Source organism: Martes martes (genome assembly GCF_963455335.1).
Source record: "Martes martes genome assembly, chromosome: 12".
Taxonomy (NCBI): Eukaryota; Metazoa; Chordata; class Mammalia; order Carnivora; family Mustelidae; genus Martes; species Martes martes.
Window position 1 is genome coordinate 86,004,589 of NC_137900.1, and position 12,701 is coordinate 86,017,289.

A 12,701-nucleotide genomic window follows, 5' to 3' on the forward strand; every position below is an offset into this window, starting at 1 on the left:
ATTAGTATGTCTGCAAGTCACATTATGGACCCCAAGCTGGTTTATGCATTTATTCCTGAAAGATTTCAAATGGTGAGAATGATATTAGAGGCTCTTTCTGATTCCATTTTCCACAGCTGTTACCATCAGTTGTCACCAGTACTTTGGGGGTTTAGTGGGAGAGAGGCAGCAATGACTCCATTACTCTTTCCAACAGCCATAAAGAATTTGCATCATAAAAGCACCTACTGAACAACTGCCTTAGTCCTCTGAAAAAGGATACAGTAAAAAAGGAATGTTACAGGTGGGTATGGGAAAGAAGAATTCAAAAACTGAAAAACTAGACTGGAGTAAAATTACAACAAACTTGGTAGTGCTTTTAAAATCATAATTTTATTGGTGGAACTGCTCACTTTCCCAAACTCAGGTATCTCTATTCAACACCCACATATAATATGCATTAAGATGTGGCATGACATCATGAGTTAAATGCATTTTAAAATAAACCCTATGATTTTTGTAGATTTCTTGGCTATGAGTCTAGTTTAAATGATTTCAAAATAACTACTAAGAGCATCTGTTTAGTTCAGATGAAGTTTCAAGAGCCAATACCAGCTGTTGGGGGAGGGATTTCACACAAGTGTTACTCAAATCCTAACCAAATTTTGTTTTTTTCATTCCCTTAATGATGTTTCCAACCCCAGTAGGGTAAAGCAAACGTTAGAATTTGAAAAAGAAAGAAGAAAGGAAAAGGAGGGAAAAAGAAAGGAAGAGAAAGAGAAAGAAAGAAAAAGATTACTCAATGCACTGATGCATGTGACTAAGACCAAAATGATCACCCTCTCCAATTCAATACAGTATTAGCATGAGGACAAAAGGCGTTTAAAAATCAATTTGGAGTTATTTCTAGTGGGGACTGCATGATCCTAGCAAGTTGAGGAACAAGAATATTCCCAACATTAAAAGGGCACTCTTTTAAGTATTTTCTCCTTTAAGAGCAATCTGATTTTCACAAGGAATTCATTTGGTGGCATTGTTTTGGTTTTAGGTGTCTGTCCTACCAGGCAGGGGCCATGCACAAGGGCTGCATCTATCTTGAAGTGTGCACAATGGCCTCTCTTGCGGCTCCCTTTCTGTTATTGATCCTTACAGATGCTCCAAGGCCCTTCCCCCACCTTTCTCCAAATCCCAACCCCCCATTCTGAAAGATAGCTTAAGAAATAAGACTTCCTGCCTAGCGACTGGCAGGGCTGAAAGACCAGATTGTATGACTCCACAGATCAGGCCTGCCACAGTGAAAGCTTGAATAGAGTTAACCCTCTGTGAACTAAAACAAAACATTTGTATGCCCAGCTGTGACAAAGGTTAATTTAAATGGACAAGGGCCCGATATCTAAAACCAGGCAACACTTTTTTTTACAGTAGCATTTTCACTCAACTCTTTTGTAAGTAGTCTGCTTTTGCTTTTTAAGCTTCCAAAGGTCTTCAGCTGGGATAATTCATTTTGCTTTACTAGGATTATATGGAGAAGATTCGGTTGAAAATTTTAAAATTCACTTCCTTGTTTTATAAAAGTTCTTGTTTTAGTACCATAATTTATTTTCTGTCATTGAACAGCTAGGAAAAATCAAAGTTTCAATACTTAATTAAATAAGAAGTGAGGGAGAACTTTCCCTTCAAATCTTTTTTCTTTCAGAACTTGTGGACCATACAGCACTAAGAGATTCAAGCTGGCTGGAAAAAATATCCAAATCCTCCAGGGCAATCCCTTCCAAACTTATGCAACCACCGCTCTGGTATCTCTGCCTGCCCTTAAACTCCTATTTTAATGGGTCCAGAGCAAACCTTACTTCTTAAATGACTCCTTTTTGGAAAAGCTAGTATATCCAGAATACAATGAATTTTTGTGTATTTTGGGAGAAGAAGAAGCTGTTCAAAATTTAAAATAACAGGAATTGCATGTAACCAATAATTTCTACAAACATTTTTGTTCCCACTAATAGACACTAAAAACCAATGAGGTTGTAATTCTGGCATATATGGTGCTGGGAGAGAATATACAGGAAGTATTACTATGAAGAATAATGTTGTTTGAGAGGAGACCAGTCCCCCTTCTCTGGGTGTGTGCATCCTCAGAGTGAGAACGAAACTGCAAAGCTGCCTGTGGCAGATGTTAGCCATGCTGCACAGGGCTAGGAATCTTTCCTAGGACTAGCTATTTATTAGTTAATGTCCTAGAAATTTACTAACTTCCTCAAATCTGAAACTCTTCTAGCTATAGTTCAACAGAGCTTGTCTACAGGAAAGAAAACTTTTGGCAAAGTCTTAGACTCTATATTTTATAAACACAGCAAACAAATACAAGAAATCTTTAATGCTAAGATTCATCTTCTAGCTGTTTCTTTAACTGTGTATCTGGCCCAAATAATAAAGTTGTGGGGCACTAGGGTTTCCTCACACAAGTAGGAGCTTATCTCTGAATATACAAATTGCAATACCAACTAGTTGCTATTAAGGAAACACACACACACACACACACACACAAATGAATCTACCCATTTTAAAAACAACCTACTTAAAAAGAAATTAGCAGTGGCTTAGTCTTATACCCCAAACCGTAAAATATCTAAATTCCCCCAAAGGAAATGAGGCTGCCTTATCAAAGGCCTCATGACCCCAATACTATCTATAATTACAGTACTAAATAAGGCTTTCACAGATGGTGAACTGGATTAAGGAATTTAACATATAAACAAATTCTGTCAAGAGGTAAACAGAACAATTTTTTTAAAATGTAAACTTTACCTAAGGACTGTGATGTAAAATTAAGTTGAAAATTTTTTTCAAGTCACTATAAAACTTACATCCAGTTTTTTTTTTCTTTTTTGCCTACTCTTTCTCTTACAATCATCAACCACAACAATCAATTTACTACATCTCTCCCTCACTTTTCTTTCAATCCAAAACATTTTCATGCTTACATGAAAACTTGTTGGCTGAATTCTGCTAAGACACAAAAACGGAATGAACTGCCTCCCTCCTCCCTCAAGGCTACTATTTGTTCTGAGCCTTCAAAGGAAATTTCTAAACCTCAGATTTGGGCCCAGACTTAAACAGTCAGTTCCTTTACCTTCCCATGTCTCCATTTCATGCTTCTGGGAGTCTGTTGAGAAGTTCTATCGCAGCCATGAAGAAACAGAGATTACGGGACAAGTCCAGCTTGATAACTACCCTTCCGACACTTGGCCAATTTCTCTCTTAGCTGGGACTACAACAGTCATCCTCACAGGTCAGTTTACAAGTCAGTCATGTGATTAGAAAGTTCAGGCGCTAAGGTCACAATGTGTATGGAGTTCGTTTATTACCAAAGGTTATCTAAGTGGAGCTGATAGACTTATTTTCTTTTTTAACAATACTGCCTAGAATATCTCTCTGAAAAGTACTGTGGGAACATGTAACAAGAAATACTCGTCTGGTCTTCTTTAAATTGAGATCCTAAAATTAAAAGGGTGCATTTTAGAAGAGTTGATCTTCATCTAATGTAGAAGAGTTCTAATACACGGAGCTTTTTCCCTTTTTTCTTTCAAGAGCTATTCTATACTCCATTTTCCTATATTCTGGATTAGAAAATTTAGAGTTGAAATATTTGGCACAAGGAAAAGACAAAGCAAAAACTCCATGTTATGCATGTATTTGGGGGGTGGGTAAGACTGGGATTCCCTGCTTTTTGTCATTATAATAAACAATGACAAGGCAAATTCTTCTGAGAAAATTAAAACGTGGAGCTCTGAGTTATTCTGCAGGGTTCACTTTAATTTTGGTCCTTATTTCCATGCTCTGGTTATACGCTAGTTTGAAAGAACGTAGAGAAAGAAAACTACGTGTGCAAAATCCTTTTAGAAAGCACGATGGTTAGAAATATCCCCTGGCCCCAGCCAAAAGCTTAACTCTTTAAAGTAAGCTACCTGCTTCATTCCCGTAGAACCCCTAAGATCTTAAGCAATCTTGTGCTATGCCTCCTTGCTGGGGAACCATCCCAGTAATACAGCAGAATATGTATGCTTATTTATGCTCAAACTCTGCCACAGAGCTGTAGAGGCTGGCAAATCTGAGCCATATGCTAATGAATATGATGTCAAACAGCAGCTATCCATTCAGACAGCAGAACACTAATTACAGGGCGAATTCCTCAGAGAAGGTGGTATGACCTAAGGACCGACTGATTTCAGGGATAAATTCTTTTTGACTGTGCAAAATGTTTCACTCTATGAAATCTCCCTTTCTCCCTAGCCTTGGGAATAACTTAAGGCCAAGCACAATCTGTAACAGTGTTCCAGAAAAGGAGACCCTTCTTGGGGTGGGAGAGGAATCTGTCACTTGGCACCCATACAAACTGAATGGCAAATATTGCTACCACAGTTATGAGAGGGCTTTTCCAACTAGTAGAGACCATTAGGGTCATCTTACAAAGTAGGACCTAAAGAGAAAGTAACCAATGATTTAGAGGAGAAAAGGTTATGCTTTGTCACCTAAAAATATATGTTCTGCCACTGCCACCACATACCTCACCACAATACAAATACATCAACCAGTTTTCAAACTCCTCTAAGAGATTAACATTTTCTTCACAGTCTCTGTGGAACTAAATGCAGTTCTTACAATTTTAGTAAAGTGACTATAAAAAGAATGAAGGGGAAAATCTGAACAAGGGAGCCAGCAAAAAGCTATTCAACGGGGAACACTCATTCAAAAGGCAGCTCTCTGCCTCCCTGAAGGACATAGGTTTATCTAAAACTCAGTATCTGCATACAATAGAGTACATGTAGTAAGCATCTTTGCTTTATTGTACCAACTTCTGGAGGAAAGATGAAATGGGAAGCTATTCGTCCAGCTCCCAGGTAAGACTAAAGCAATGCCCTTGATTTTTAAGGGCAGTTCTCTCTCTCTTTTTTTAGTATTTTATTTATTTGAGAGACAGAGAGAGTGCACACCTGAGAGAGCACAAGCAGTGAAGGAGAAGCAGGCTGCCCATCAAGCAGGGAGCCTGATGTGGGGCTCAGTGCCAGGATTCTGGGATTGTGATCTGAGCCAAAGGTCGCCGCTTAACTGACTGAGCCACCCAGGTGCCCCTAAGGCTGGGTTTGAGTAATCATCTTTGATATACCCATAAGCCTGGGATCAAATCTTTAACATAGCTTAAGAAAATGGGTAAATCTTAATCTTTGGATACAGAGTCATAAACTTCAGCATCCTCAGTCCCACAGGTTTTTTTAAAAGCCCTTTATAGGTTCTATTGGGAGTAAGGGGAAAGAGAACATGAACATATATCTCATTTGCCAAGTGAATCCAAAAGACAAACTGTAAATCTTAACCGGGGATCCCAGTAAGATTGTTAAAAACAACTACATATAAGAAAAATAATTTTATTTTTTATTTTTAGTTTATTATTTTTAAAAGATTTTATTTATTTATTTAACAGAGATCACAAGTAGGCGGGGGGGGGGGGGGGGAGAGAAGCAGGCTCCCCGCTGAGCAGAGAGCCCAATGCGGGCTCAATCCCAGGACCCTGGGATCATGATCTGAGCTGAAGGCAGAGGCTTTAACCCACTGAGCCACCCAGCACCCCTTACTTTATTTTTTAAAGATCTTATTTATTTGTCAGAGAAAGAGAGTACGCAAGAGCACAAGCAGGGGGAGTGGCAGGCAGAGGGAGAAGCAGACTGGCCCCTGAGCATAGAGCTTGGTACGGTACTCAATCCCAGGACCCTGGGATTATGACCTGAGCCAAAGGCAGCCAGTCAACTGAGTGAAACACCTAGGCATCCCAAGAAAAAGAATTTTAAAAAGATTAAAAGCATTCCTAGAATTTATGAATGGGAAGGAGAGAAAAGAAAGTAAGAAACCAGCAACATTTTTACTTCCTAATACTAACTTTGTAATGTAGAAAAAAGAAGATGAACAAAATTCTACATCTAACCATTTACATTCTGCATATCTAACAGAATTCAAAAATTGAGTTTGAATTATGGCAGAACCTTAGCGAATCTTGCAAGAGACTGGTTCCACTTTCATTTTATAGATGGGGAAACTGAAGCCCAATGAAAGCAAAAGGCAGGAGTCATAAGAGCAACAATGGAGGAAATATCCTAGTTCCTTATTTTTTCCATTATACCACATATCTTGAACAGGAAAAAAAAAACCCTCTTCTCAGATGTTACTATTCAACATTATTTCCCATCTGTTTATTATTCAAATGGAAGCTTTCAAAGAAGACTGAAGATTCTGAAGCTAAAGGAGGGTATCAAGATGTAATATGCTTGGTTTTTCAATGTAAAACAAAAGAGAGCCATTCTAATGGCCACCCAACCACTGGAATCAGTTCAGACTTAATTTTAAGAAGTTCCACCAAAAGTGTGATGCAAAGTGAAAGCCATGTGACCACTATAACTAGGAGGAGGCCTAGTTAGAAAATCTCTATCCATCTCAGAAAATAAGAAATATTCAGAGAATATTTTAAATTTCTTTTTAGCTTTGCAAACAACAAAAAACCAGAGTCCAAGGTCTCAGTTTCTCATCTGTCAGATCTTTGATACAGACATCCCCTATGGCAAGGGAAAGAGCTGAATTCAACTGAATAGGAATAAGGAAACACAGCCAGGTGAAATTCATACTATCCAGGACTAACAAGCAAACCTCTTGCGTGCAGAAAAAGAACAACAAAGAACATACTTAGATATGATTTCCAGTTTTGCTTTTTATCATGGAGTTGGAGAAGGGAATTCACAGTTCAGGAAACAAGAAACAAACAACAAAAAAACCCCTCAAGAGTTGGAAACTAAAAATATTTCAGAAATTGGGGTTTTCATCCAATTCTACAAACATTAATTGAGCGTCTACTATAAGCTAGGCATTATGCTGTCCGAGACAACTGAAATTATTATTATGTGATCCTAGCCCTAAAGGTGCTCACCATCTGCTGACTTCTCCAGCTTCACTTTCTACCACTCCACACTAACCCACTTATAGTATAAGCGTAACTAAACAGATAACTGACTATTGAATGTTATGAGTAGTATAACAGGAGTACATATACAGTGGTATAACAGAAGGTATCAAGTGTTACAGAAACACAGAAGAATGTATAATTCATCAGGTTGGAGATATAGAGAGGGCCTTACATTTGAGCTGAACCTTGTAGTTCTGCAAGTAGACAGGTAGCAAAGGTATTTCAGGACTTGAAGGGAGTAGTAGAACTGGGAAGATCTCAAAAGATTTTTTAATACTTTTTAGTACCTATGCAATAAAGTCATGAATGAAATCTGTATGCAGAAAAGTAACATGACTACCTTAAGGAAGAAAAGACTACAGGATGTGATTTAAAAATCACCTTATACAACAACCAAATGCAATGTATATAGCTTATATGGATCCTGATTTGCACAAATGAAGTGTAGAAATATATTTTTGAGACAATCAAGGCAATTTAAATATGGGTAGGGCATTTAATTAGATCAGTTTCCCAACCACAGACTGAAGAACTGGAAAGAGGAAGCCCTCCCTCCATATAAAAAAAAATTTCCATGGGGCGCCTCGGTGGCTCAGTTAGTTAAGTATCTGCCTTCGGCTCAGGTCATGATCCCAGGGTCCTGGGATTGAGCCCCACATCGGGCTCCCTGCTCAGTGGGGAGCCTGTTTCTCCTTCTCCTTTTGCCGTTCTCCCAGCTTGTGTTCTTTGGTTCTATCTCCCTGTCAAATAAATAAAATCTTTAATAAAAAATAATTCTCCAGTCAAGATTTTGGTGGTGTTTTTTTTTTTTTTAAGATTTTACTTATTTATTTATTTGACAGAGAGAGAGAGATCACAAGTAGGCTGAGCAGCAGGCAGAGAGAGAGAGAAGGAAGCAGGCTCTCCGCTGAGCAGAGAGCCCGATGCGGGGCTTGATCCCAGGACCCTGAGTTCATGACCTGAGCTGAAAGCAGAGGCTTAACCTGCTGAGCCACCCAGGAGCCCCTCCAGTCAAGATTTTGGATGTAAAATTGTAAAGTATCACAATCAAGAACAGATTATAGTATGAATAAGTCAGTCCCGTCTGAATGAAAAGAAAAATAACCAGATATACAGTTCAAACAAACAAAATATATACTAACAAAAATGTAGTCAACTATTATGTCTCCTGAGAGGTCTGAAAAAGCTGAAAGTCATCCTATACACCACACCTGCCTGTTTATCTTCTTCACAATTAAGACCCAGGCCAGCCCAGAGGGTAATGGAAATAAACACTGTAGCTCTGTATACAGAATAGCTCAAACTGTTATTAAGCCGCATGTGCAAATGAAGTTTAAAAAAAAAAGAGAGAGAGAGAGAGAGAGATTTAAGTAGTAAAAACAAGACTTAGAGGCAGGTCAAATGGACAGATAACTTTCTCATGGTGCTTATAAAAAGGAAAACCATTTGAAGCCCAGTAGTTTCTGGACAGACTCTAGTTTCAACCCTGACTTCTCAAATGGTTTCATTTTCTATCCATCCATCTGCCTAACCCAGAGGGAGGAAAAAGTCAGATAACACAAGAGGTTTCTGTCAATAAGTAATTAAGTTCTACGTAAGAGAAGAAACTGGGCAAAGGCCTGTAAGGTACACGACCACTACTACCATCACCCTGCACCCCAATAACTGTGGCATTAAGCTCACCTAGAGAATAAAGGTCCACACTCCCCACACCCTTTACAATCCAGCCCCTGCTGATCTCTCTGGCTTCATCTATCACCACTCCCTGTAAGTGCACAGCACACCAGCCATACTGACCCACTTGGAGTGCAAGCATGCTACTATCCCATCTGCCTGGAGTAACTCTTCTTACTACTTCCTTATTGCTTCCACTACTACTTACTCATCTTTCTGGAATCAATTTAAATATCTGCTGCTCTGTGAGGCATTCTAAGACTCCATCCTCTCAGCCCCCAAATCAGACAAAGTCAAATCACACCCTTCTTGTTTCCACTTAGATCCCTAAAATACACCATGACAATACAAATCACTTAGTGTTTTTATTTACAGTTCCATATTCATTATTAATCTGACTGTAACCTCCCCCCGCAAAGAGTCAAGCCTTGGTAATCCCAGGGTCCAGCCTTGGGTTTAGCAGGTTGCAGGCATTATGTTAAAGCAATTAGAAGGCTCTTGGTGTATGTGTTGTGTGGGTGGATGGATAGTGTGCAGTTCCTTCATTAAACTTAATCATGTGTTAATATTCTATTTCATTTCCACATTTTCTAACTCCTTACTTCATAGGAGGATTTCTCCCTTGGATGAACTCCACTTCAGATCCCTTTATGTGTCAGGCCCTTTGTTTTCTATGATTTGTAAGCCTACATGACACTGAAACTTCCAATCAATAAAGGTCCAGCACTGGTTGTATAAGATTTCTAGCCAGTATGTCTTATTTGTGGAGTTCCTATATTAGTGTGGAGTCACATGTTGCTGGTGATCTTTTGATTAACATGTATAACTTGTTAGATTCCAAGCTATACGAAGGCCGAGACTGTGCCCCTTATTCTTGTTCACCATTATGTTCCCAGTGTGTTCCCAGTACCTGACATAAAACTGGAGCTTAATGAATATTTGTTGACTAAAGGAAGGAAGAAAGAAAACAGTTACACTTCAGAGAGCAGGAATATGGAAGAAGAAAAGAAAATGTCAAGAGTACAAATATTCACAAAAAGGGTTACACGAGGCCACTCCTGCAAAGTCAAAACCAGTTCACCTAGCCTCAATTCCAATTCCAGTAAATCCTACCCATACACACAGCTCTCCTCTAATTGAGGGACTGGGTGTAATAAATCTGAAAACCAACAGGACCGGTTGTAAACCAGCCAAGTGGCAATCCTACCTGCAACCAACCCTGTCCTTCCTACTCTACTAGAGATTGAACCTGACTCTAAGGATAGGCACAAGAGAGAAGGCAATAGGGGTTTACTAATCTTGCTCTGGGGTAGAATGTGGCTTCTGACAGCAAAGAGACTGATTTTTATCAAGTAAAATATAACATACATAATCCTAATCTGAGTCAACTACACATAGCGACTGAGCCCTATCCTGGGTCCTGGAGTCATGGATTGCTCCCCTGAGTCTTACATCTTGGTATCTAGCTGCCTCCTGGGTATCTCCACCTAGAGATCATAATTACCTCAGACATGTCCAGACACATCCTCTCTTTAAAACCTGCTCTTCTTTCCGAGCTCCCTTTTTCAGTGAACGGCCTCAAGCCTCAAGCCAAAAGGACTCTTTCCTTGACTCCTTTTCCCCACTCTGACCTCACCCACATTCAACCTGCCATCATTCCTCTTTTCTATCCCCTCAGAAAGCTGCCAAAACAGCCATCCTCTAACCAAAGATAAACAATTTGAGTATCCTTAAAAAAAAGTTACAATTAACAGAAGCACAAATGTTTAAATCCAAAATTATTAATAATTCTAAAAAATTAATTTGCCACCATTGAAAGATGTTAGGGAACCAACACAGCATTTTGAAAATTTTTACATAAAGGGAAAGAATCATGTCTTCCCTAGGTGAAATATACCACAACCTACTCAAATTTCTCTCCATAGAAGCATTCCAGAAAATAACTGAACAAAAAATACTGGAATTAGAATATTACTATGAAATAATGGATCCTAGATACTGACTACAAACAGCTAAAATAACAAGAGAAAAAGGCAGTAATACATATTTTGATGTAAGAACTCAATACCCCCATGAGACAGTAGTCTTGCCAAAAAAGTTGAATCTGAAGATGATCATGCCTCTAGATCCAACTACTAAAATAAAAAAACTACTACAGAGGAACATATTCATCTATAACACAAAGATGCAATTAGCAAAATCTGGGCTGTGGTAAACGCAACAAGACAAATTACTCAATCTCTCAAATTAAATTAGAAGAAAAAAAAATGGAGGAGAAATCCGTAGGTTAAAAAATCTTTTAGAGATGGGGCGCCTGGGTGGTTCAGTGGGTTAAGTCTCCACCTTTGGCTCAGGTCATGATCCCAGGGTCCTGGAATCGAGTCCCGCATCGGGCTCTCTGCTCAGCGGGGAGCCTGGTTCTTCCTCTCTCCCTCTGCCTGCCTTTCTGCCTACTTGTGATCTCTCTGTCAAATAAATAAAAAAAAAACTTAAAAAAAATCTTTAGAGATATATACTGGAATCTTAATTGATGAAATAATATCATACCTAAGATTTGCTTCAAAATAATATGGAAGGGGAAAAAGTGAGTGGATGTATGGATGAGACAGAATTAGACACTAGATAGATGACAGCTATTGAGGATGGGAACATGGTTCATTATATTACTTTATATATTTCTATGTATGTATAAAATCTAATAATATAAAGTAAAATAAGCAAATCTTCCTGTACCCATATATTTATTTTCATCTCCACTGTACTATTCTTGGCCACCATTATCTCTCATCTGGTTTATTTCAAGAGCTTCATTATAGGTTTGTCTTGTTAGTTCCTATTTTTTTTCTACATGTCTTTTTTCCATCCCTGTCTCATCATACCCTCCTCCCCACTCCCCCCACCTCCTACCATCCATTCTCTACTCTGGCTGCTTTCTAAAACTCAAATAAAACCCTGACATTCCCACTTCAAATCTGTCACTGCTTTCAGAATAAAACACCTTCCCAAGTTTATGAGAGTCTTCGTGATCAAGTCCCTCATCAACTTCTCCATTCTCTCTTATTATATTCTCAACGTTCTCAACAAATAGCGTTACTGCAGTTTCCTCAATGTACCTTTGCATGCACTGTTCCTTCTGCCTAGCTAGTTTCATGAATCATTTAATTCTCAGCTAATTCAGACATTACAATCATCAATTCTTCCCTACCCTAATGGTTCTAATCCTATTAATTTTTACAATTTCATCTTTTCGTATGCCTGCATATCCATGGATCCGTGAGTATTACAAGAACAGAAACAAGATTTGATTAATCTCTGTATTCCTGGTACCTACCATAGAGACTAGCACAAAATGCATGCTTGATTCACTTTTGATGAATTGGGGTAGGAAAAAAGCCTAGGCTTCCAAGAAATCCACAATTCTACAGAAAGAGCTAATTAAAATTAAAAGCAGCCTGAAACTACATGCTTTGGAGTTAGACAAAGTCAAACACCAGGTACACAACTTGCGCAGGTTTGGTAAATTTCACCAGGGCACCGTCAATTCTCTGAGCTCAGTTTCCATACCCATTAAAGGGGAACAGTGACTCCACAGGGTTACTGATTAAGAAGAGTAAGTTCACAGATCAAAGAAACTAAACCTATCTTTTTTTTTTTTTTTTTTTTTTTTTAAAGATTTTATTTATTTATTTGACAGACAGAGATCACAAGTAGGCAGAGAGGCAGGCAGAGAGAGAAGAGAAAGCAGGCTCTCCACGGAGCAGAGAGTCCGACGCGGGGATCGATCCCAGGACCCTGGGATCATGACCTGAGCCGAAGGCAGAGGCTTTAACCCACTGAGCCACCCAGGCGCCCCGAAACTAAACCTATCTTTAACAACACAACACGATGCTCACATTGCACAGAGGATTTAGCAAACTCCAGCAACCATGAGTTTTGTACCCTCACTTTCCCACTGGAAGCCCGTCCAATTCCAAAGGCCTTGGTTATCCTTCCTATCAATAGGGTCAAACTACCACTGCTTGGCATATTGAGGAACGGGGCC

The 12,701-nt window shown here is 39.0% G+C and overlaps 1 protein-coding gene across 2 annotated transcripts in view; it reads right to left on the bottom strand.

The window, feature by feature from the left end:
* The window catches only part of NR6A1 (nuclear receptor subfamily 6 group A member 1), a 221,230-nt gene that overhangs the window by 59,535 nt on the left and 148,994 nt on the right, over positions 1–12,701 (bottom strand). Inside the window, exon 1 of one of the 2 annotated variants that reach the window (XM_080820593.1) lies at positions 3,110–3,176. The exons of the other annotated variant lie outside the window; for it this stretch is intronic. Coding sequence (XP_080676719.1) covers positions 3,110–3,125 — 16 coding nt within the window. The 5' untranslated portion in view covers positions 3,126–3,176. Of the gene's footprint in view, positions 1–3,109; positions 3,177–12,701 lie in introns of those variants that run through there. 2 annotated transcript variants of the gene reach the window in all.